The sequence below is a fragment of the Eufriesea mexicana genome, unplaced genomic scaffold, assembly GCF_001483705.2.
Source record: "Eufriesea mexicana isolate 0111107269 unplaced genomic scaffold, ASM148370v2 scaffold5504, whole genome shotgun sequence".
Taxonomy (NCBI): Eukaryota; Metazoa; Arthropoda; class Insecta; order Hymenoptera; family Apidae; genus Eufriesea; species Eufriesea mexicana.
Genome location: NW_016913469.1, coordinates 1 through 26,497, shown reverse-complemented (window position 1 = coordinate 26,497; position 26,497 = coordinate 1). Strand labels below are relative to the sequence as shown.

At 43.5% G+C, this 26,497-nt stretch overlaps 1 protein-coding gene across 1 annotated transcript in view; it reads left to right on the top strand.

Moving 5' to 3' along the window:
- The window catches only part of LOC108552125 (uncharacterized), a 180,400-nt gene extending 168,002 nt beyond the window's left edge, over nt 1-12,398 (top strand). Inside the window, exons 4-5 of the mRNA XM_017906534.1 lie at nt 11,841-11,978; nt 12,307-12,398. Of these exons, the coding sequence (XP_017762023.1) occupies nt 11,841-11,978; nt 12,307-12,398 (230 nt within the window). The remainder of the gene's footprint in view (nt 1-11,840; nt 11,979-12,306) is intronic.
- Nucleotides 12,399-26,497: the final 14,099 nt, after the last annotated feature.

Below are 26,497 nucleotides of genomic sequence, written 5' to 3'. Positions count from 1 at the left end.
TAAGAAAGAGCTCGGGCGTGGGTGGGTACAGCGGAAATAAAGAAAGGAAACAGAGTACGCGGGCCGGTCTCATTTAAATGTACGATACCGCTCGCCTCTTATCGCATTATAGTAAATACGGACTATACCCGTTCCGGCGGAAACGAGGGGAGAACGGCTGCACCGCTGATTGCAAATTGACTTCGCTACCGAAATAATACCGGCGAGCCCGTTACCTTGCGATTCTTATTGCACCAAGTTCGTTACGGTTATTCTTTTTCTCTCTGTCCGCCGCCGCCACGCGCACATTTCGTTTCCCCTGTTTAAACGTACGTGTACGCCTCTCTAACCCACCCTTCTCTCGCGTCTCGCTTACCTTTCCTCCCTCTCTCCCTCTTTCTCCCTTTTCTCCTTTCTTCCATTTCACCCGCGCCTCTCCGTCCTTTTTTCAGCTCCATTATTTACCTTCAGTCTCCTTTCTACGTTTCTTTGTAGCCGACCGTTTGTCGAGAATGTTGTAATCCAATTTATTCCCCCCGTTCTTCCATGCTTCTACCTCTTTTTCCTCGTTTCTCCTTCTCCTCTTTTCTCATTTTCTTTTTCCTTCTCGTTTTTGCCTCTGCTCTTCGTTTCCACTCCTCTGTTTTGTTTCGTTCCTTCGCCACTTATCGACGTTCCCAAGATTTCAACGTTTCAGCCGATTTCACCCTCGCACCCCTGTCTAACGGGCTTCCTCGTTGTCGAGATTTGCTGCGGGGTTGCGCTCGGGAACGCGGAGTTTTCAGAAAAATTCGAGGATAGATGTCGCGTCGATGTTACAATTTTGTTGGAGTTTAAGAAGTTAGCGAGTTTCGTTCACCACCTCGCGGCTTTTTATAATCGAGCAAACGAAACGTGTATGTTTACTAGTGCAGGGCTGAAAAATAATGCGAGATCGGGGTACAATGACACTTTGTTTATGGAATTTAGTGCACGAAAGTTTACTTGCATTCCCTCTCGGGCAAACGAGAGTTTACCCGTAGCAACGTTATTATGTCGGTTTTCTGTGAAACGTTTCCTTCAGGCCACGGTTAAGGAAAGAAGGGATCGGGCACGGGGATTTTGAAACGAGCGACGTAACCACGCACGAGTCGCTTTTGTTCCCCGTGACCCGCCGAACAACGTCCAAACAGGAATTTCGCCAAACTTCACGCTGGGAAAATTCCCCGACGGGGTGCACTCTCGCGCGATTTCACTGCGCGCGTAATTTGAATGCGTTTCACGGTCGCTCGGTTTCGAAAATAGACCCTGTGATTTTTGCAACGCGGACCTCCCGCGGAACCTTTTATTTTCTTCGCCGAACGACGCGAGTGAAACTCGCCCTCCGCGGTAAATAAACTCCCGCTTCTATTTTTGTACACTTGCAGCCAACGTCGAAAAATTTCTCGTACTTGCAGAATGAGTGGATTCACGCGTCGCACTTGTTACCTTCGCGTAGGGCACCGTGTATTTGGGGCACGGTATATTTTCCAATGAAAAATTTCTCTCCGTAGATTCTATTCGAAAATTTTCTTTCTCCTGTACACCGTGCACATTGCCAATAATTTCTCGGTTTCCAACGATCTGCAATCTTAATCCACCCATCACAGACGTCTGGGTAAAGTCTGCGCTGCATAGAAAGCAAGCCTGAACGAACCAATGAATTAAGACACCTGCACGTCGGAGCTGCGAATTAAACGTTACTCGAATCTCCATTTAAAGCACGCTTAAAACCTTCCATTACCCTAATGTGTACCGTAGAAGCCCGGGACCAAAAGGTCGCATTTTCCAGCACGGCATGTCGTGTAACGAGCGAGCTTGCTCGCGAAACGAGGGTCGCGCATCGCGCCGATAAACGCGCCGCCTCGCGCTGCGAAAACGTTTAATCGACAATCACGGCCCGATTGTCGGCCGTCCTATATTACTGCCTTAATTGCGGCACATTAATTATAATGGTATGATTATTGGGCCGTGAGCGTGATTACCCCTGCCCGTCTCATCTGCGCCGATTAGGCCGTCTTTGTGCACGCCGGGATCGACCCAGTAACTAATGTCGACACCGGCTGGGTGCCACCGTTCGATCACCTGTCAGCTCCGGATGATAGCGTGACAACGCGTGTATGTACGCGTTCACCGAGTAATTTCTTCGCCTCTGGTATCCTCCTTTCCTCGTTTTTGCGATCGAGCACAGGCACAGCCGAGAGAAAGGATCGAGATTGATGCCGGCTAATAGCTGTAAGCGACGTTTATCGATGTCTTGTTTCGGAATTTAAGTTCTCCTGCAGGTCGAAACGATTTTGCGAAGGTTAATACGGAATCGTATTTGTATCGTGTATTGCAAAAGAACAGCACTTATTTTCAGGTTATACGTCTTACATGTACTCGAATCGCGTTATTGTGTTATTTGTATATCAAGGGGTTAATTTTGCTCTAGGTAATACTAAAATTAATTTTTTATTTTAATAATATAAAAGTTCTGTGTTAAAAATTTCTGTATTAACCCTTTCACTCCTGAGTTAGGAAGAGAGTAGCAAACACTCTGTTCTGGATTAATTTGAGAAATGAAATTAAATTTTTCTCTCATCCTAAGAGATGGCAGGACACGAAACAGTTGGATTGCGTTCAGAAAAAAATTTTTAAGCTCTAACAGCTTTGAAATCTATGGACGTTTTATCACGTTTGCAGTCCCGAAGTCATATTGTAGCGTGACGTCGTACAACGTCTTCAGGAGTGAAAGGGTTAATAATCTGTTATTTGAAGACTTTCTGTCACAGAGCCGATGATCTTTTTGAAATGATAAACGAGAAATCATATGCAAATTAAGACGTAGAATTATTTTTCTTCGACATTCCACACATTGTTAGGTAATTCTAAATTTGATATATTAATTAACGTCCATCTTTAGAATCTGATTAAATGACTGAGAGTCGCCTCTCGAGTGCAAAGGGTTAATAATATAAAAATTTTCTGTTGCTCTGTTATCCTCGATTTCTCTTTCAACACTTGGAACTTCGCTCTCAATTATTATAAATTTATTATAAGCTTGAACGAACTAACAAACAGCGAACTGTGGTAAAGATCTGTAAAAATGATCGTAGCGAAGGATTAAAATATCAGGAATTTCTGTAAACGAGTTGCAGTGATGGCGAATCGATGGGGAATAATGGGCGGGTATTACCCTATATTAGCGAAATACTGGAAAACACGGCGAGCCATGGAAGCAAAGTTCATATCGCGCAAACACTGTAGCGCAGCCCATAAAACCACCCTCGTCCCGAAAGTCACCCTAAACCGCTTTCCATCCCGTCGACCGAACAATTCGCCCAAGTCAGCATCCGCTTGCGCGAGGCCAGCCAAACTCCCGTGTCTCAGTTCATCAAGCCCGTCCATCGTCTTCGTCCCCTCGCTTTGGTCTAAGTCGTTTAATTATCCGCGGCAAGCTGGCCGAGAAATATTTCGCGTGGAAACGTCCGTCGACAAAGGCCGGCCGGGGCGGATCAGCGAAACAGAGGAAGAGGAGGAATCCTCTGGAGGGAATTCGCAAGGACGCGGAAAGGTGGCGGCGGGACCGACGAGTACCAACCCCGGTTCAAGTTCTCCGCTGCTGGCCGAGAGATAATGGCTCGGGCTTAGTCTGCACAAAGGGAGAACCGGCAGCCGCAGCTCGCGACACTTGTGCGCTACGGCTTAAGTTTCGTAATACCGGCCCGAGCGGTCGTGATACAGTGTACACGTTAGGCGGACACTTAATGCAATTTGCATATCTTCGGCTTAAAGAAACCGACCTTCGGCTGCGGACCGTTGGAACACCTCCGCGCCTTGTTTTCCTTCCTCCTTCGAGGGTTGTTCGGCGAGGGGTGCGAGCCTCGCTGCGGGCTCGAGGGCGCGGATGGGTACTTCTCCGCGATTCCTCTCTTTTCTTTTGTTTCGCAGTTTTATGGACTTTTGCCCGTTTTAAAGGTTAGAATTTTATCGGTTTTCGGATGGAACGGTGTCGTAAAATTTTGCTATTCGTGGACCTCGACATTTTCCTTGTTTAGGTCTTTTCCTTTTTTTATTTCGCTTCGCTTTTTGTGGAATATTGCCTGTTCCGATGGTTAGAATTATTGCGTTTTGGATGTAGGAATCATTTTTGTACGTTGCTATGGATTTGTATATTTTTTATTTTTACTTTGTTGTTCCTTGTTAGATGAGACTTTTATGCACAGTTTGATCATGAACTTTGGGCTTTTAGCTGTTTTAAAAATTGGAATTGAAGTGGTGTGTCAAAGAATATAGATCTTTAATCGAAGATGGTTATTACTGTCAGCTTTCTATTAATATTGGAGTATGGAATATTTATAAATTTTGTGACCAATTCTAGAATCCACTTAACTATTCTAAAGGCCAAGCAGAGATTTCTGGCAATTTCGTTCGCGATTTTATAAAGAAATAAAATAAAAATTTGAAATGATCTAATTATTATTTATTTGCTAATCGAAACTCGATCAAAATTCAGCAGTTTCGTCAATGAAACAAGAATTTTTCGCTCCTGAAATCGAAGGAATTTTGTCAGCTTACATCTCGCAGTACAATTGCACGATTCTTTTTTCTCATACGCGTTGTTTATTTGATACGCTTGAAATTCTCGGACGGGAAGTTTCATCCTTATTGTTTGGCGAACGAATTCATTTACGGTTGGCGTGCTCCGCGAGAATCGCCGGAAGCTTCGTCCATCGGTCGGTAAAACGCGATATTTTTCATAAAATCCCGAGTCGGCCGCGGTTGCGTGATTCTGAATATCTTTTACAGGGGGGAAACCGTTCGATTCCGCGTAACGGACAAACAAAACCGCTATGTAAATTGTGTACTCTCGCTCGCATATTTTGTTAGCTTTACGTACGCACCCGTTTATTTTTGCAACTTTATAGACGGCGGGGCAGAATTTTAAATTTCTCTCCCGCGATGCTGTTCCACTCGGCCGTGTCTTTCGTGACTATCGAATAACAGTATCGATCGTAGACCGTTTGCGAGATCGCCGATATCGTTACATCCCCCTGGAATATGAAGTTCCATGATAGATTTCAATTTTAGGATGCTTTTACGGTAAACAAACAGGATTTTAGGTTGAGGATATCGGTACATCGATGAACCGTGATGTTTGACAGTCATGTGTGTACTCAGGAACACGAGGTACTATTGCATCGGAGTACTATTGCGTGCTTTGGGACCAAGAATTTTTGGATTTGACGATATTGATATTGTGGGGAATCGGTTCCCCTTCACAGGGGTTCTATGATACTTTGTGTTGATCCTGCGGTTCCTAGCGTGCTACTGGAAGGTGGCCCTTGGTCGTGACGCTATGATAGGGTAGTAAGTAGAAGGACGTAGGGAAGGGATAGGATGCATTTCGTCTTGGGCCTGCTAGTGGACTCTCGTCGATAAGCAGTGAACTTTCTAGCAGGCCCTGCCTTAAACAGAGTGCTACCTTAGGTACTTAGCTAACGTAGGAGCTTCTATTTATGGGAGGCCGAGGGTTCACAGAGGACTTACGAGAAAGTCCTCGAACCTCCTTCGGTTAGGGATCAATCCATTGGCCAGGGTGTGAACGTAGATCGCTACAATAGTAACTCCCGAGTATTTTATCGTAACGTAGTTGATCATTGTTCAGTGGTCTTCATCGTTTCAAGTTCTTTCTATTCTATCGAAGTCGTTTCTCGATTCTCGTCGTCGAGAACAGGAAGTGGAAAATTGTTTAGTGTCTAAGAAACGAGCGATTCGAAGGAATTCGTAGAGCATCTATTCCTCGCGTGTAGCCACCGGTGTGTTTTTCCTCGGGATGGAAGAAAAATAATAGCGAATGAACGGTTACCAGGAAGAAATCGCGTCAGCCACCGATTCCAATTGGCCGATCGGGCGGCGGATAAAGTATCCCATAATTCTTCGTGACAGCGCGATCGTCAATATTAACAGAGTTACAATTGACTGTTAGTGCAACCTCGCTGTACCGTCGGTTGAAGATAAATTTAACTCGTGCGAGGAAATTGAAAATGGTTTACACTGTCGAACTGCATGGGGCAAAGGGGAAGGGAAAAAAACAAAAACGAAAGAAGAGAAAAATCGAAAAAAAAAAAAAAAAAGAAAAAAAGCAAACGGGGATATCGTCGATCGTAATTGTCGACGCATAGAGCCTCGAACCTCTATTCGGCTGATAACACATATCTGACAGGATAGAATCCTGACAGCGCAGCTGCCGAAAGGTAAACAAAATTTGCGAAGCTGGAATATTGGAATCGATCGATCGTGCATAGGTGCTCGGGAGAGCGCGGTTTCAAAAATGTTTTCGGCCCCGTAACAGTTCGAACACGTCTACCACCATTAATTTCAATTTGATTAAAATTTTTGTTTGCCCGCTGCTCCGAATTTTCCACGTCGTTCTGTCGCGCTCGGAAATAATGACCGTCGGGGGGCGGGGGCGTGGAAAAAAGCGGTGGAGTCTGCTCTCATTGCGGCACACGGCCATCCGGGTTCGTTCGGTAATGTTGCTGGAGCTTCGTTTAACCGCGAATAAATTCGATCGCGTTGTTTAGCGTGTTCCGATCCGAGAATTCGAGGTGTGTGTACAAGGGATGGAGAATTCGGGTGTTTTCGATGTCCCTGGATTCTTTATGCGACTAACCTCGCAGTCTCTTGCGATTAAAGTTCTTTACGAGGCTGAGTATAAATTCCGGAGAATATACAAATATAACGAAGCAAATGGGAATTTCCATTCCTCGCGAGCACTCACAGGTCGCATTGGTTCCAGATGTATTTTTCGTCACGAATGAACATTGTCCAGGAAGATACTTTTCACGTTCAGGAACGTCCATTTCGCGATTCAGCCCTCTGTCATCGCGTCTGGGATAGGGCTCGAACCTTTCCATCCGGGAGGAATATAAAAAGGGACTCCCACGAGCAGAGTCTAAGTACTAAACCGAACGATCTAATATCCTCTGCCTGATAACCCGAATTTAAACCGGGGAACCTGGCCGAACCGGGGCTGGAATATCCAGAGGAATTTGAAAGACAAAGCAGAGGAGGAAGCTCGTCAAAAAGCCATCCGCGAGAACTTGCACGATTCGGGTCGGCATTGACTTTCCATAAAAAGCCAGCGACACCGGCAGAACGATACGTGAAACGAAATCGTGCTGGAAGCGAGGACGCGGCGCGATGGCGGACGGCGAGAGAGCGTGGATGGGATTTTAGAAGGGTTGCAAGGGTAAGGTAAACGATATTTGCGAAGCTTGGGGGGATCGATAGCAATTTAACCACCCCTCTCCATTCTGTACGACCTCTTCCCGCCGCTACATCTATGTACCTTCCTAGGTCCACCTCCGGCAAGCTGCAGAGGCATCGTCACGGCTACCGTCGCTGCTTCCACCTTTTCTACCCCTCTCTCTTTCGCCACTCCTCTCGCTGCTGGGCTGAACACCCCGTGGCCCAGTCGGAACTCATCCATATACATCGAGAAAATTAATATCTGGGCTTCGTTCGCGCGTTGAATAAACTCGGTTGTGCGGTCGCTTCCTTCTAGTACCGCCTTCTCCTTCGTGCCGCACCCACGCCGCCTCGCCGTTCTTCCGACCGCCATCATCAACCCCTTGTCTTCGAACGCCCTCGCGCTCCTGCTTCCCCGTTCCTCCTCGTTCCACGGCCCGCCGATCGGACCAGGTCGGGATAAAGCGGTCGCGTTTGTTAATAACTTCGCGACGGAGCTTTAATTCCGGATCGCCGCCACTCCACCCTTTTGTTTCCTCGGCAATCCCGATTCTCCCACTGCTCTGCTCATCATCCACCGCGTATGTTCTTTTTATTCCCTGTTCGAGTCTCCTGCGGCTTCGCTTCCACTCTCCTGCTCGTCGTTTTTCCAAGATCCACGTACTCGCTGTAGCCAGCTAGGCTGAGTAATTGGGAATTGAGTTAGCAGTGTTCGCTTCTCTGCTTCAAATCCTTGTGCTTTCCCAAGCTTCTTTTTGCTAGTTAAATTCGGCGAAAAGAAATTAAACATGGGCCTTCCGGGATTAAATGATATTAAACGCGTTATTTGTACGATATTTTCTAACCGAAGGGAGAATATTTCGAAATATCCCGTAGAAATGGATGTTAAAAAATTAAATATCAAGGATATCTTGAGGTATCAATGAACGAAATGGAGTATTTCGGGTTTCGACGAGTTTTATTGTGCGGGGGGGGGGGGGGTGCTGGTGCAGAGAAAACGGTGTTACTCTTAGGAAAAGGTCTATAACGCTCTCTGGTCGCCATTTGTTACGTCGCGTTGAAGTTATTTCGAGAAATATTAATTTCTGACCACCTTTCCATGTACCCTTGGCGCGCCTTCTTTTGGTAAGGGTGCGACGATACCTCGGCAGGTGTTAGGTCACTGGTTTTGCCTAAAGGTTACGATCTTCTTCCAGGTCCGAAGCATCCTTCAGAATTACCGAGTTTTATAACACATCTTTTGGCTATTGAGCATGCACGAAATTAAGATTTAAAAGAACATTGTTTCATTGCCCCCCCAATATTCCTAGATATAAACCTTAGAAATACCAACCTCGCAGCTCATCTAGCTATGCCGAGGCAGAATACTCCATATGCACCACGTAACGCCAACGAACTGATTTTTTCCACCCCTAAGCCCACGCGTCGTGGTCCTCGTGTCTACCAGTCGTGATGGGATGCTGGTCGCAAAAGCATAAACCCCCCATTGTCTCGGGACCCTCGATGTCGCTAAGAGTGGAAACAAAATCCACGGATGCGTTCCTACAAATATTTCAAAAAGTAGATATCCGTTCAATCCCGGGGCTGAATCAGGGGAGCCTCGTAATTTACGTACTAACCGTATTACTCGCGTGATAAATTATAAATCAATCGCGGGGTTATAACACGCATTTCCAATGATTTATTCCTGCCGCGAAATTTTTTCACGCTTCTTCCTGAATCTCGTTCAAGTCCCCCCTCGCGTGTGCGTTTCGCGTCGCGTCCTGTGTGCTCGCGTGTGATTCATCGATCTCTCGTAAGCGCGGATAACGTCCAGCATGGCTGGCCCGCTTATATTTACATATTTAACTAACCCAACGGCGCAAGCATTAACGCAAACGCGGACGGATAATCTGGAATATGTTAATCCGCCGCGAGATGCATACCGTCGCTTTGAATTAACACGAACGCTCCTCTACGACGCGAATCGTGTACATGGCCGATGTCGAAGCGGACGAATATGGTGTGCGATGCCTTGTGTGTACACGTATACCTACGTGAAACGTATAATCGCGCGGACGAAACTCGCCGAATTCCTGTATTTTTCGTCTTCGAATATTTCACGTATCTCTGCCTGCACGGTTGCGCGCATTAAAACATTTATCTCGCGCGAGCACACTGTCAGACAGTCGGATTTGCAGCCTGGAATTTTTTAAAAGCCTTCCAAATTGCTTAATTTCCATCGGCGTTTTAGACATCGTTAATTTCTCGGTCTTTACCTCTCGACGTCGCGTTTCTGCGTATCTTCCCGTTCATCTGCTAACCATAAATCACGAGAAGTCCAAGCGAGAATGAATACGCCTGAAAACTCCGTAGTACTTGGGATCCAAGTCGACCAAGACTGCGGTCTCCGCTGTCGTCGCCAGTCCTGCTTCCATGTTGGCAACGTGTCCCAGTTCTGAGCTTCTAACATCGTGGAAGGTCTTTAGAAAAGAGGAAGTTGGAGCCCGTGATCCTCGGATTAACGCGTCACCAGACCCTCTTTTTCTAATTCTATCTCTTCCAATCTGATTTTATACTCTAACGTGACGACAACTTCTAGGGTCGCGCGAGGTCGTTGTGACAAAATATTAACTCCTCAAGACTCGGATGTGTTTCTACGTATGAGTACTCATTCTCGTGAAACAAAACCATGAATGAAATCCAGCGATGATACAAAATAATACGAGAATGCTGTCAAGACTTTTAGAAGCTCAGAAGCTTGAAGCACTTTTAGATCACTTCGTCTTTTGACAGAGATTAGAGGAAGATATACGCGGATATTAGTTTTCACGGATTAGGATTTGGGATTTTGGATTTGGACAAGGATTGCACGAAGTAACAATTGGTATTCCAAACTTGAGACAGGAGCCAAGATTAGGGTACCAACGCGGAAGCCGACGATCATTCTGACAAGACTTACTTTTCAATTTCTCTCAGTAGAATAGGTCGATATAGAGCCGGCGATTCGTCAGCTCGAATCAGAGTTCCATACACGTCTGTCACTCTCGCCTTTTGCGTCGTATTCGTGGAATGGGGTGTCCTTCTTCGGGTCGAATAGGTTTCCGAGAACGAAACGATCCAACGGAATCGAACAGAATCGTTTCTTATTCTTCTCGCGAGGCAGCAACGAAAACACGATCTTCGAGAACCGGTCGACGACGCGATATAATCGAGTGAACCGAGACGGTCGTAACGAGGGTCTGACAAGCGGAGAGACGGAGTTTAGGTCGCTTAGCGCGACGAGCTTCGTAACCTAAAATCCACAGTCAAAGTTTGCTGCCACTTGGCAGCAGTTGTCCTCGGATCGCGAAGGCCACCTAAGGTCTCGAGAGATCCTCCACTGGCTGCTAGTTCTCGTAAGAGTGCTTCAGCGTTGTTGTCAGTGCGCCGAGGAATATGCGAAAGCGACACTCGTCTCATACCCGAGGAGTTCTCGTTTAACCCTCCCAGCCCCTGTTTTGCCTAACTTCAACCCCTCTCGTCCTACGCTGATAACGAAAACGATCGATCAACTCGCTCAACCGTGTTACGATTATATTATGAATCTTCGCCAATTTTTCCTTTCCGAGTTCGATGGTCTCGCTCGACCCTCGCGACGAATTTTTCTTCCACTTTTTCCACAAACTGCGAGATTTTTCTTTCATCGAAAAACGATCGTTTATAGCAGCAAATTGGAAGGTATAATTCGGATTTTTAAAAAGACGATACTCGATCAAGGATTTATTAGCGAATTAAAGAGAAGGTTGGAGTCAGTGAACCGGTATGAATTATTTTGCAGAAATCGATCAGAAGTTGCGAAAAATTTTTAGTTTTATATTTTCTTATTAAATTATAAAGATATCAGAGGTATCATATATATTATAGATATTACAATAGAGACATTATATTTTAATATCTCTGGTGAGAATATTTTGCAGGGGAAGTAAGGAATTTTTCTTTTCGTATTCGTAATTACTCTTAAAAATTTGACAGGGCACGATGAATTTCTCTACAGAGAAGGACAATATTTTCGCGATAATTGTAGACAAAGATCCGCGGGTCAGAGTGGATCATATCGTAAGAAACGAAGCCAATTATTTTTGAGCTTTGCTGTTCGTAACACGCGAAGAATCTTGTCCATCTGTCAGCACCGTTTGCCAACCTCGAGGTCGAGCAAGCTGGCATCGAGCGGAATCAACGACGAGCATGATTTCGTTTTTGCGTGTTGCTTGGCCATAAGAACGGGGGTGGGAGCGCGCGTGCTCGCGGAAATCAAGAGAATGATCTTTGGTCCACGTGCAGCTGCTCCTACCAATTTTTCGCCTCGATTCATTAACCTCGTCTCTTGGCGCTGATTCGAGCAATTTTCGCTGCTGAATTCGGGGAAATCATGCGACTGTAATAGTTGGATATTAATTAAACAACGCGATTTTTGTCAACGATATTTTTCCAGTGTTTCCCAGAAGTAATTATATATAGGAGATATATTTTCCAGAATTTTGCGTTCCTCGATAAAGGAGGAATAAAATGTAACAAAATTGTAATTTGTTGAAAATATTATTGCGAAATGTGAGTATACTAATTATGTTTTCCTCTGTGTGTTACAGGTAACGGGAATTTAGAACTGTTCGATAGTGAGAGCGGGCCGGACCTCACACTATCACCTCAGACCTTCACGTCGACGGCGGAGGCCTTCATCAATGACAATAGCGATAGTCTTGGTGTTCCAGGAGACAACGATACGGGTGAGTGTCTTTTCCGATTCTACTTTTATCGCGGGAGCAGTTGAGCGCGCTGTCTGACTACTGCCGTACTCGTTCTACTTGGAGCGATAAACCTCGTTACCGAGTATTTCTTTCCTATGGGAATCGATGACTATAAAATGGAGATAATATCGCGTTGTTTTCTTCGCTTCGATAGTTCCCTCATCATTCCTGGCATGAAACTCTGTCGCGAATAATTCATCATTTTTCCCTTCATTTTTATAATTACCGCAGTGCGTCGTGTCGTGCGAAGGAAATTCCAGTTAGAACAAGCAGTGCATTAATCGTAGAATTTTAATCTGAAAAATAGATATAAGAATTGAGAGAAGAATGGAGGATGGTTGTAAAAATTTCGCGGAAGAAAATGCAGCGGAAATTCCTGCTCCCCTAAGCGAGCATTAAATCTCGGCAGTAATCTCTGCTTCCCGATAAATCTCGCTTCGGTACCATCCCTTCCACTCGGTTTTGCTGAAAGTCAGAACGGTGGTAGCGAGACGTTAAGGTCTCTTCGGGCATCCACTTAACCGATTAACCTTCGACGAATCGTGTCGCGATAAATCAAGGGTCCACGGGTCGCGAGTGCACGGGATCCGAAATCGTGGCGCGCGTTTCAGCGCAACAACCCCCTGTTTCCGAGTCGCCTTTAATTGAAACGGTCGAAAGGGCGCGGGGCGTCGATCGTTTAGAGTCGTTAGGCGAAGGAACCGAGGACAATGCATTAGCGTAATTGTTGCGCTGCTCGTCAACGGGCACAGTTGAACAGTGAGTTACAACTAGTTCGAACAAGTCCGGGGGAGGCCATTTCCGTGCGTGCGCCACGCTACATAATACCCATTGTTCCCGGCAAGTATAAGGGGACTGTGCTAGTTGTACACCGGCTATAAAATGTCCGCATTGTTTCCTGGGGACACGGTGCACGGTAATCAACACGCCTTTGCAGAAGTGGAAGCTACAACTTAATGTTCTGATTGAAACCTTGAGTCGTTCTGTATTTCCCTGCCTCGTGCGCGTTGTCTCCAGTCTATTTACACGCGTGGCCCTTTACATATTCGCCCCCCCCGCGATTGATTTATGAAAATTATTTTATTTCGAATTTGCAATTTATTCGAAATCTCGAAATTTTTTTCTCCCTTTATTTCGTTTTATTTTATTTATAGTGTCCCAGAGTGTCCTAGTAAGCCGGTATACCGAGATCCATTCGTTTGAGTTAGAGTCAAGTGCAGAGTTAAGTACTCGGTGAATATTCAAAGTTGGTTTTCTCGATCTTGGTTATTCCACCGGTGTTGGGACAGCCTGTATATTTATCCAGGGATGTTCTGTGTCTTTCTTTCGTTTGAAAGTTAGTGTCAATTTTTTAGTTTATCTATTTCTTATCTTCTCAGCAACCCCTTTGAGGGTTGAATTTCGGTTTTAAATAGAAAGGCCTGTTATTCGTTAGTATACACCGTGTGTTACGAGGTAATAACTGCAAAAGTTCACGTGTTGGGACACCCTGTATATTTACCCAGGGATGTACTGTGTCTTTCTTTCGTTTGAAAGTTGGTGTCAATTTTTTAGTTTATCTATTTCTTATCTTCTCAGCAACCCCTTTGAGGGTTGAATTTCGGTTTTACATAGAAAGGCCTGTCATTCGTTAATATACACCACTATTAAGAGGTAATAACTCAAAAAGCTCACGGTATTTCGAAGATACTTGTCCACCGTAAATTCGAGGTCATCAAGGGATTTAAATTAAAATGACACGCGTCTCAGTTCCTCGTGAACACGCGCGTATTCGCGTGCTCAGAGGGGCCCGAAAGAAGGCGTGTTTACAAGGAACGAAAATCCTTCGCGGACTCGTAATTGCGATAGAATGTAGTAACATGGCGCAATCTCTCATCCTTTGACGCGCGATCCACGCGCGGGGATAAAACAAACGAGCTTGCTAGCCAAAAAAATATCGGATTTCAAGCGGCGAGCCAACAGCCGAGCGTGTCGCGCCCGATGCCAAAAGCGTGTTGTCCGCGTCGGCCGTGTCGGATCGCGGGTTCGATTTGCTTTTTATCGGCACATCGACGCATTCTAATTGTCGTCGCGTGTCTTCGGGGTTGCCTTCTCGGGAAAATAACCTGCGGAGAAAACAAGTCGGCTAATGATTCCACGAACGGCCAGATGGATTTCGCGCCGATAGCTCGTTATGGAAAAATACCCGTGTCCGATGTGTCCGAGAGATAACTTTTTCCGAACGACATGGAGTTGCGTGGAAGAACCTAGCTTTATCTCAGAAAATTCGGTAGAGGGAGGAAAAAAATTTAGGCTAGTTTGTGGGTTTTTAGGTATCGTTTCTTTTAATTCGTCGAAACGCAGAAATACATTCGAAATTGTAAAATTATTTATCTATGTGGTAAGGAGAATAAAAATACTTGGGCTGCTGTTCGCAGGGGGTCAATTGCTCTTGCGTTTTCATCGAAGTATCATGTTAATTGATAATTATATGACCCACCATGATAATTATACACTGTAGCGTGTTATACTTGGAAAGATAGATAGGGGTGGATTCCTGGCACTAGAAATAAGAAAAATTGTCCGCAAATGTTTAAATGTTAGATGAAGATATTTGCAGGACATACAAACATCTACCCCATATGATCTTGCGTTCAAGTTCGAGCATACTTCGTGTTGCAAAAATTTACTGTCGGCTTATAATATTTTTATACTACTTAAACGTCACGAGATCAAACGGGCTACGGGTTTGTAAACACCATGATTAAATTAATTATTTTACCACAGTAAATTAATATACGACTGAAGGTATATTACGACTATGATTCGAAAGCAAGATCATATTGGATACGTGTTTACATGAATTTTTATTCCAATTTCATTGTCTCTAATCTACCCCTATCTTATTTCTACGTGCAGCGTAGCATATTGTATAATGACGTTTTGGAAGTTAAATCTAGTTCGATTAGCCGCGTTATTATGAGACGTATTAGTCAGACGCGTAGGATTTCTGGAATTGGAAATTGAATTTATTGTGGGTGGATTTCGTGTGGTCTGTTATACGAGTGAATTCAAAGTTGGACAGTAACCAGGACCTAATTGTCATTGAATCCAGATTTATCATTTTTGTGTATAATTAAAGTGCTGGCGAATGACATTGTAATCTTGATAGATCAGAATCGTTTGATCTTCGGTGCAGGATATTCTCGAACACGTCTGTGCCCGACAGACCGAGAATCCGGGGATAATTTACGTTCATAGGAAGCAGTTACGTCTGAGCATCTTTAATGGATCGGTCATCCTATTGCTATGCATTATTACTTCCAACATCTGCAATTCTAAGTTTACCGACGCGAGTTTGGTAAGGTGTCTGGTTTGGAGTTAAATTTCCAACGAAATTTCCAAATTCTACGTTTACTTTAGCTTTCGTCTTCTGTTGGTCTTCTCCCTATGTCCTAATTGCAATTTTAAATTTACAACTCTCCGTTCGTAGACGAAAAATATTCTTCGTAAACACGTGTCGGTCGAAATGCTTCGAGGTCCAAAAATCTTCCTCGCCCGGAGGAACTATTCGGAACCTAGAGCGACAACGAAATTTGCGAAGACGGAAATTTGGGACGAGATCGCGGAGAGTGCAAGTTTTGCACGAACGTGTAAGTTCATTACGACAATTTTGGGGGGTCGACGGGGAACTTGGAAGCCACAGCTGCGGGCAGTCGCGTCCATGAATAAATTTCACCGTGACGATATGTCATTTGCATATTACCTGCTACGTGACGGCCGAACCTTGGTCGCGTCGAATGTCGCGTTAGGACAAGCCGGATCGAAACGCTCTACTCCAGCGTATTACGAGCAAGGGCGCGATGCCAGCGGCGTTTCTGCACGTTGCTATCGATCTACGTTCGTTTCTGCTGACAGACTTTTCATCGATGCCTCGGACCGAACCTGAAATTCACGAAATTTTACGATTCGTTACTCAAAAGTCTTGACTCTGGATTACTTGGACCAGCAACGACGTTCCTTCGTGTTGCTATTTATCTGGATCCATTCAGTTCATCTGGTATTCCTTGATTTCTTTGAGTAATACGTAGGAAGGCAGGAAATTTTAACGATTCGTTACTCAAAAATCTTGACTCTGGGTTACTTGGACCAGCAACGCCATTCCTTCGCGTTGCTGTTTATCTAGACCTGTTCAATTCAACTGGTATTCCTTGAGTACCTTGAGTAATACGTAGGAAGGCAGGAAATTTTAACGATTTGTTACTCAAAAATCTTGACTCTGGATTACTTGGACCAGCAACGACGTTCCTTCGTGTTGCTATTTATCTGGATCCATTCAGTTCATCTGGTATTCCTTGATTTCTTTGAGTAATACGTAGGAAGGCAGGAAATTTTAACGATTCGTTACTCAAAAATCTTGACTCTGGGTTACTTGGACCAGCAACGCCATTCCTTCGCGTTGCTGTTTATCTAGACCTGTTCAATTCAACTGGTATTCCTTGAGTACCTTGAGTAATACGTAGGAAGGCAGGAAATTTTAACGATTCGTTACTCAAAAATCTTGACTCTGGATTACTTGGACCAGCAACGCCATTCCTTCGCGTTGCTGTTTATCTAGACCTGTTCAATTCAACTGGTATTCCTTGAGTACCTTGAGTAATACGTATGAAGGCAGGAAATATTAACGATTCGTTACTCAAAAATCTTGACTCTGGATTACTTGGACCAGCAACTCCATTCCTTTGTGTTGCTGTTTGTCTGGATCCTTTCAATTAAACTGACTTTCTTTGAGTGTCTTGAGTAATACGTAGAAAGCTAGGAAATTTTGACGATTCTTTACTCAAAAATCTTGAATCTGTATTATTTGGACCAGCATCTCTATTTCTTCGCGTTGCTGTTTATTTGGATTCCCTCAATTCAACTGGCTTTTGGTCAATACCTTGAGTAATACGTAAGAAGCTAGGAAATTTTGATGATTCGTTACTCAAAACTCTTGACTGTGGGTTACTTGGACCAGCAACGCCATTCCTTCGTGTTGCTATTTATCTGCATCCATTCAGTTCATCTGGTATTCCTTGATTTCTTTGAGTAATACGTAGGAAGGCAGGAAATTTTAACGATTCGTTACTCAAAAATCTTGAATCTGTATTATTTGGACCAGCATCTCTATTTCTTCGCGTTGCTGTTTATCTAGACCTGTTCAATTCAACTGGTATTCCTTGAGTACCTTGAGTAATACGTATGAAGGCAGGAAATATTAACGATTCGTTACTCAAAAATCTTGACTCTGGATTACTTGGACCAGCAACTCCATTCCTTTGTGTTGCTGTTTGTCTGGATCCTTTCAATTAAACTGACTTTCTTTGAGTGTCTTGAGTAATACGTAGAAAGCTAGGAAATTTTGACGATTCTTTACTCAAAAATCTTGAATCTGTATTATTTTATCTAGACCTGTTCAATTCAACTGGTATTCCTTGAGTACCTTGAGTAATACGTATGAAGGCAGAAAATTTTAACGATTCGTTACTCAAAAATCTTGACTCTGGATTACTTGGACCAGCAACTCCATTCCTTTGTGTTGCTGTTTGTCTGGATCCTTTCAATTAAACTGACTTTCTTTGAGTGTCTTGAGTAATACGTAGAAAGCTAGGAAATTTTGACGATTCTTTACTCAAAAATCTTGAATCTGTATTATTTGGACCAGCATCTCTATTTCTTCGCGTTGCTGTTTATTTGGATTCCCTCAATTCAACTGGCTTCCCTCGAGTATCTTGAGTAATATGTAGAAAGCTAGGAAATTTTGACAATTCGATACTTAGGAAGCTAAGTGTTTGACACTGGATTGTCTGGACCACCATCGATTCTTCCAAATTACTGTCCACAAATGGTCGTTCAAGCTGACAGACTTTGACTTGCTATTGGATATTACAATAGCAATTTATGAATTGATCGAAGAAAAAGATCTGCAAACTGTTAAGCGAGTTAATTATTATTTAATTATTACTGATCGAGGAGTTGTTTCAGAGTTGTGTAACACGGGTAATTAGCGAGTTGCACATTGCCTAGGAATTTTTACGTCAAATTTTGCCGGATTCGCCGAGATTAATTCAAGCTTCAAGTTTCTAGTCGGAGGTTAAAGCGGTGGAGTTAATAACGCTGCGAGCTCGTGTTGAACGCGAGACACCCGCGTAATATATAACTGATTAAATTTCGTTAAAATTGAACAGTGGTTACAGGGAGGAATGACAAAATTACGCGCGCGTTTAGTTAGGAATGCTTTAATAACAGAGATCATTCCAGCTATGTAAAATATTCGATAATTTACAATTAATTCACGAGCAACTGAAAATATCATACCTCATCGTGACATCTCTTTTCACCGATTTTACAAATTTCTTCTTAATATTCCCACTTGAAACTGTTGTACTCTTTCGCTCTCCTTTCTCAAAAGAAAGGAGAAAAAATCGTGACAAAGTAACCTTGTGATAAGAGATTTTTAACCACAGGATCCCGAGTCGAAGCTTCAATCTCTCCTCCACGAACAGGCACCCCGATCTCGAATTCTCCGCGTTTCATCGAATTTTCCTCCTTCCTTTTTCCCTCGTTTAAGGAACCGCCACCGATAAGAAAATTATATTCGTTCGACGAGGTAAGAGATGAACGTCGAACAGGACAATCTACATATGAAAGACGACGTTGCTCGACGATAAACGCAGCTCCTAAGGAGGTTACCCCGACGTTGTGCCGCGAAATGTCGTCAAGAGCGTCTCTCCTCGTCTCCTTTTCCTGCTTCTTCCTCCCCGGCCTTTTTATCCCGCTGCCGTTCGGGGAATATTAATTCCGCCGAATTACAACGACCAGGAAAAATAAAAACGTTGTTATGCTAATCCGCCGGCGGACTGATTTTTATTCGACTTGCAATTCAAACGAGCTACATGGAAATCGCGAAACATGCAAATGCCGACGTATTTTCCGGCTCTAAAGGGACATACATTCCCCGATTTTCAACGTCACGCACCGCGAGTCCTGACACGGCAACGTTATTTCGTTACGAATCGATTTTTGATCATTTTTTAAATCTGCAAGGAAGGTATCCCTTCGTTCGAGGTGCGAGCAACGTGTCATTCCTCTCTGCTATTTCCTCCATACGGACTGATGAATTTTGGTTCTTCTTTTTGCTAGTAGAATGGACAATGATATAGGAGATCTTTTTTAACGAGTAATTCGCAGTTTAACACTAGAACTACCAACCCAGTGAAAATGACTGGTCCCAGAATTTTCCTTTTTGCAATCACCGAACACATACACCTGCTTTAAGAATAAAATTGGTATCAACTCGTATTAAGAAAGAACTGTAATCAATATATTCACTCATATTCATCGTACCGCTGAAATTACTATAATCTGTGCACGTTATAGTTAGGTACCCATTAAAGATCGGTAGTTCTAGTGTTAAGTAAGGGTGCAAGGGTGCTGGCGAGGTAGATTGTGTGTAGTCGAGACGTAGTGAGTAGAGGATCGTTTTTGAGAGTTAGAATTGAGAGGAACCGAGTGTAATAAGTTAATTAAATAAACCTGTTTTGTCATTAAAAAGTAGTTGTTGTTTAATAGACGCACAGACCTCTGTCTGCATAGGATTAATCTAGCTAGAAATTCTACACTATTTGGGATAATCCAGAAGTTTCTTCTCTCATTCACTCACTCTTAACCCTTTGACTGTCACGCCGAAATCACGTGTTTCAATCGGGACCCCATGTGAGTATTTTTATTATTCGAAGCATATAATGGCAGAATAATAATAAATTAGTGATGTAAAATATCATTCTTACCCATTGGGGAGTTTATCTTATTGGCGATCACGGGTGACCACCTTGGTGTTGACAATTGACTAACTGTCAATTTTCATTCAATTTTTACAATTGTAAATAGTTGAAACGCTCCAGTTACCAATGACCACCATGGCGTCACAAGAGAAACCGTGGCCGGTCATATTTGACCAACGTTGCAGTCAAAGTGGCACTCTTCGATATTTCTCCAACAACTGTTTCATTCCCGCACATTCTTCTAAATATTTTTTCAAAAATCTGAAGGGATCTCGTGAGTATTAATGAAGGAACGCACTATTTCGTATTAGGACAAATTTTATCGCGCGAAGGGGGGCTGATCTTCGGAAAAATATATCCCGCACTCTCTTTGCCAACGAGATGAATTGCTACTTGAAGGAGATTTGAAGACTTTCTGACAAGTAAAAATCCTCCGTTTCCTATACATAGAATTTCCCAACGTTTCAATAGTATCCCCATCTAGAGCAGGGGGTAGCCTAGGTACGAAACGCATCCCTTCCTTTTCCTTTCGTCCCTTCTATCACCCCCGTCACATCGAAGATACCTATGATCAACATACGATCACAGCAATCGTAGTGGAGGACCCCAAGGTATAATACTAGTCGTTTTAGGTTATTTTAGCCGTTAGTTTAATCCCCGTAAAATTATCTCCTTTTCCTTAAAAAGCGGAGCAGAACTTCATACAAAGAAAACAGGAAGGAAACACGGGAAACTTCGCTCTCTAAACTTCCCCTCGACACTCGATATCTCCTACCTCAGCGAGCATCAAATTTCGAAATCCTTGAAAACTTTTATTTTCACGGAATAACTATTTTCATCCTACACCGACGTGGTAGGATATTTCGTTACCAACGAGTCGTCGTCCCTGCTAATCATCAGTTTGATTTCCCCCCTCGTGGTAAATAAAGAAGCCTGTGTTTGATGCTTGAATCCCGCGCCGGAGCAGATGCCTAAGATGCCTGGGCTGCATTCGAGCGCGTCCGTTCGAGACAATTTATTAAACAATCCGACGGAAAATGCTCGGCGAAACGGAAAGGCAGCGACGGTATTCCGTGGTGTTCGTATTAAATTCAGCGAGAGACGCGAGCTCTGGTAATAAGACATCAGACTGGCACGCGGACGTCACCAAGGGGGATGAACCTCGGTCCGGGGAAAAAATACGCGGGAATCGTTGTAGACAGAGGAATATTGCATTCTTGTGTCGAAGCAATTACTCGCGCGCCGAGGTATCGTTCTTCTGTCGCCTTTACACGTCGGGAACTTTCCGCCGTGGAAAAAGGCCAGAGAGGAGGAGCACGGCGGAGGGCGGAGAAGAAAAAAGAGGGATCACTTTTCCACCACCATGGAAAACTCGAGGCAAAGGATCGTATCTAGGACTCCCCGTTTACTTTTTCCCATCCCTCTACTCCTTTTCGCCGGTTTCTCTCTGTCTTTAGCACACGAGTCGCTTGTTCGCGAAAGGACTTCATTTCTGGCTTCGAGACTCGGCAATTTGTGTCTCTTCGTCTCTATGTGGATTCATGACGTTAGTTCTCTCCCGCTGACAGTTCCTTATTTCGCGCGAACTTTTCCTTGCACGTGTGTATGTATGCAATTCCGATATCGATGATTTCGCGAAAATTTAGCATGTAGATAAAGTTAGCGTCTAATTTTCCTCTGTATCTATGCGTGGATTATGAATCATTAGTTCTTCCTATAAAAATAAGTTTGTTACACTTGACTGTCGAATTGGAAAGAATTACCGTGATAAAATTATTCTGACTCAAAATTATTTAGGTATATTGAGCTCTACGCAATACTCGCAGTAGGTCATTGAGATATCACTGAACATTAAGATCATGGGAGTCACAGGAAACATTCGTGTCGTTTCATTGGGAGATAAAGTTGCTCGATAATTATGGGAGTCATCGAGGTCGTGTCATTGTAGGTCAAAGTTATTTGAAAGCCTCGAGAGGTCATCACGATCGCGTTATTGGGGGTTAAGATCATTTAGAGGTTAGGAGGGGTGATTAACGTCGTTGGATTCGTCATGAAATTATTTGAAAATGGAAGGAGCGATCAAAGTCCTGTCATCAGCACTACGTGGAATATACTTACGTTGATATTGTCCTTAACCCTTTCACTCCTGCACACGTTGTATGACATTACGCTATAATAACGGACGTGATGAAACTTCCATAGATTTCAAAGCTGTTAGAGCTTAGAAAATTTTTTCTGATCGCAATCCAACTGTTCTAACGCGTCCTGTCATCTTATCTCTTAGGATAATTAATAAATATCAAGATAAGAGAGAAATTTTATTCAATTTATCATATTAATTCAGAACAGAGCGTTTACCACTCTCTTCGCAGTTCAAAAGTGAAAGGGTTAATGTGTCCATTATCGACTAGTTTAAATTGGTAAAATTCGATCTGTCCTTTAGTTCCTTGCATTTAGATCCCCGTATTAGGGTACCCGCGCACCGAAGATACCGAGAAACGACGTTTCGGATAAAATAAATCCGATCTCGCGTCTCCCCGATGGTCTTCCGGCAAAATCGAGATATTCGCCGTGCAATTTCAAGTGTCGCAATTTTCTGCCCACATAACGATAAAAATGAAAGTTCTCGTAAACCTGCCGCTATCAAATCTTCGCAGCCATCTAGGTAAGCGCAGATTCGCGCGATTCGTCCTGCATCATGCGCCAGGCGTCGACTATTTTTCCGCGCGAGTCCGCTTCTGTATCGCGAAATCGCCTTCTTTTTTCGTTTGACCAGCTTTTTCCCCAGTTTCGTCCTTTTTTCCCCAAGACTCGACTGGGAATTTTCCCTCCTTCTCCCACGGCTGACAGAATGCGATTCAGCTTCCGCGTCCCGTTTCGTTGTTTTCGCCCATGCTCGAAACTGCAACGACGATCTCGTTTCAGGAGGTGTCAGTTTCAGGGAGCTTGGAACGGCGGTTTTAATGGAACTCCGGCACAGGACGCGCCTCGATATCTTCTCGCGGACGATCGATTCTTCTTTTGTTCACCTTTTCAGCCGCGATGTTCCGCAGCTTTTCGTCGCCTCTTAGAACTCCGTCTATTGTTGCGCGCGTTATTAAAATTCGGCTCATAGAACTTTTGTCTGAGAGTTGCGGCTGCCCGACGTCATCCTCCCGATCCTGTCTGAAAAGTGCCGGGAAAGAACGCACAGTTTGTTGTAGGATACTATTTCTTATTATAGAATATTATTTTAGTGAAAACAAACTGTAAACCGATCGATGATCTATGCGTGACATTTCCTAGAAGCAAATGGGAAAAGATACCATTATGAAGGACAATTTTTGGTAGCAAAGTTAGGTCACCTGGTCTCTACTCGGAGGTGAAACGCGAGTCAACGAAATCGTAATCGTTGCGGGGGGCAAATCGAGAATTTGGGAAATGACGTGCTTTTCATGGGGGCAAATCGCTAATGGGTTGAATAATATCAAATAATTAGCGATTGGAAAAAGCACGACATCGAGCTTTGCGAAAAGCATATCAACAGGACCCTCGAAGACACAGGTAGTCTTTAGCGAAGAAGCAATGAAGAGTCCTGGTAGAAATAGATGGTGACCACCATGGACGTGAGTCGTTCGGTGTGAAGAGAGTCAAATTAGAGCATGTTTCCATGTGTTATAGTTATTTTAGCGTTCTTTTCTTGCGTTAACCACTTGCGCTAGAAAGACGTGCCACGCACGTCGTAATACTTTTATCGCAGAATCGGCAACGACGTGGTACACACGTCGCCAGGCAGTTGACACAGAAACACTGAAACGTTCTGACACACGTGTCTGTGAATTTCTTGCTAACGCAAGTGGTTGAATTAGTTTTCCGAGTTTAATGTTCGTATTATTCTGTTCATATTATTCTCTCAAGAAACATACAAATATTTAATTCCTGTACGTTGAAAACAATAAAACCTGTTTTCGGCATCCTACATTATTTATCAAGCATCCGCATGGTCGACATCCTAGTAATTGTTATTTAAATGTACTTTTCAGAATTCGAGTTGATTTTTGATATTTTGCTCGCAATTTTTTCGCTCGAGTTGGGTACAGTTACACGTGTTCTCCTGGGCGTTTGGAAATTGTGTAATTTGAAATTTGGTAATTTTCTTGTACCCCATACGCGTTCACTTTGGTAGTCATTTTTACGGGACTCCAATTACCGAGTAAAAAATGAATCTCCAATTTTCTCTGTATATTCCACAAACGAAACTGCGGGAAAAATTCGCTAAGCTGAAACTATGCTATGATAAAACTGGTTTACACTCGCCAAGTTAATTTTTAATCGAAATTTAACGCACCAGCTTGGTACCCGTTTCATGAAAACAGCTCCCGATGATTGACAAAAATTTCCACGTTATTTTTCCCGTGAAAAAATAACGGCATGATGCATTTCGTACATCTCGTCATACATCTCGAGACAATCGCGAATTTCCACCATCGACGTATCCCAGAAAATTTCTTCGGGGTTCGACCCCTCCTCGCCCCCTTTCGTCGCTAACACCAGTAATATCTCCGGCCACTTGGCGAGTAACAAAAATGGAAGTTTGGTCGGTGCGGGTCGAAATGAAACGGGTGAAATTACAAGCAAACTACCAACCACCCGATAATTGCGAGCGCGTAAGGGAGGGGGTGGGAAACGGTAACCGTGCGCGTTCATTTCGCGAGTTCTCCGGTCGGCAGGACCCCTTCTAGAGAAGACCGAGTTGATTTTGCAGACGATGGCCGGTGGATCAATTACTGGAAGCCGTAAACATCGCACGTAACCCAATCACGAACGCGTGTTGCATGGGGTGTACGGGTCGGGTACGCGAGATCGCTTCGGCCGTCGGTTTATTGCTCGGTATGATTGATCTCGTGGCCGATACTCGCGTGTGCTGTTGCCGCAATTCGCCGTTTCATACCACTGGCCGCTCCACGCCTGAGTCCTCTACTCGTTTAGAAGGGTGGAGCCCGGGTTCGCGTGTAAAAATTGTTAAGAGCGGTCGAGTATGGCGGTCTCGGCTCGGTCGCCGGTCGTGGTCGCGAAAATAAAACGGATCTAGGTTTATGCCCCTTCGTTCGCGTTGCTTGGTAATTCACCAGAGCGTTTGGATATGGGGAGGATTGAAATTGGTGGTTGAGGAATTTTCACAGGTTTGCTTTGGAGAAATTAGAGTAGGAATGTTGGATTGCCAACTGGAATAAACGCAATTAGAATGTTAAAGTGACTTATTCTTATAATTGTGTTCTAAATGCTAGCTCTTGACACTTTGACTACTACGTTGGTCATGTATGACCAGTCACAGAATCTCGTGTGACGCCACCAGAGTGTTTGAACTACATATTTGAAAGCTTACTACAGTAATACTTTTCCACGGATCGTGAATAAAATTTTCTAAAGTATTATTCGTCCTGTAAGTGGATAAATCAAAAAAATTGAATATATAAATCAACCTAAAATTGTGTAATTATATAAAAATTATACAATAATTACAGCCAAAAATCGCGAGAAACGATGGCGATTTAGAAAAAGTAACCGATGAAAGTCAAACGACGCAAAAACATTTCGCGGCCTGTCACGTTCGCCGCTATCTTTCATAAACGATAGGTCAAAATCGGGAAAAACCCGGCAAACTATTTAAAACACAGATCACTCCAAGTAATTAGATTGGAAAATCGTGAAAATCTGAAGAAATTCGGAAAATATAAGCCATGAAAATCAAACGACGCAAAAACTTTTCGCGGCCTGTCACATTTGCCACTATCTTTCATAAACGACCGGTTAAAATCGGGAAAAAACCGGCAAACTAATTAAAACACAGATCACTGCACGGAATTAGGTTGAAAAATCGTGAAAATCTGAAGAGATTTCAAACGACGCAAAAACTTTTCGCGGCCTGTCACATTCGCCACTATTTTTCATAAACGATAGGTCAAAATCGGGAAAAAATCAGCAAACTATTTAAAACACGGATCACTCCACGTAATTAGATTGGAAAATCGTGAAAATCTGAAGAAATTCGGAAAATATAAGTCATGAAAGTCAAACGACGCAAAAACTTTTCGCGGCCTGTCACGTTCGCCGCTATCTTTCATAAACGATAGGTCAAAATCGGGAAAAAACCGGCAAACTATTTAAAACTAAGATCACTCCACGTAATTAGATTGGAAAATCGTGAAAATCTGAAGAAATTCGGAAAATATAAGCCATGAAAATCAAACGACGCAAAAACTTTTCGCGGCCTGTCACATTCGCCACTATTTTTCATAAACGATAGGTCAAAATCGGGAAAAAATCAGCAAACTATTTAAAACACGGATCACTCCACGTAATTAGATTGGAAAATCGTGAAAATCTGAAGAAATTCGGAAAATATAAGTCATGAAAGTCAAACGACGCAAAAACTTTTCGCGGCCTGTCACATTCGCCACTATTTTTCATAAACGATAGGTCAAAATCGCGAAAAAACCAGCAAACTATTTAAAACACAGATTACTCCACGTAATTAGATCGGAAAATTGTGAAAATCTGAACAAATTCGGAAAATATAAGCCATGAAAATCAAACGACGCAAAAACTTTTCGCGGCCAGTCACATTCGCCACTATTTTTCATAAACGATAGATCAAAATCGGGAAAAAATCAGCAAACTATTTAAAACACGGATCACTCCACGTAATTAGATTGG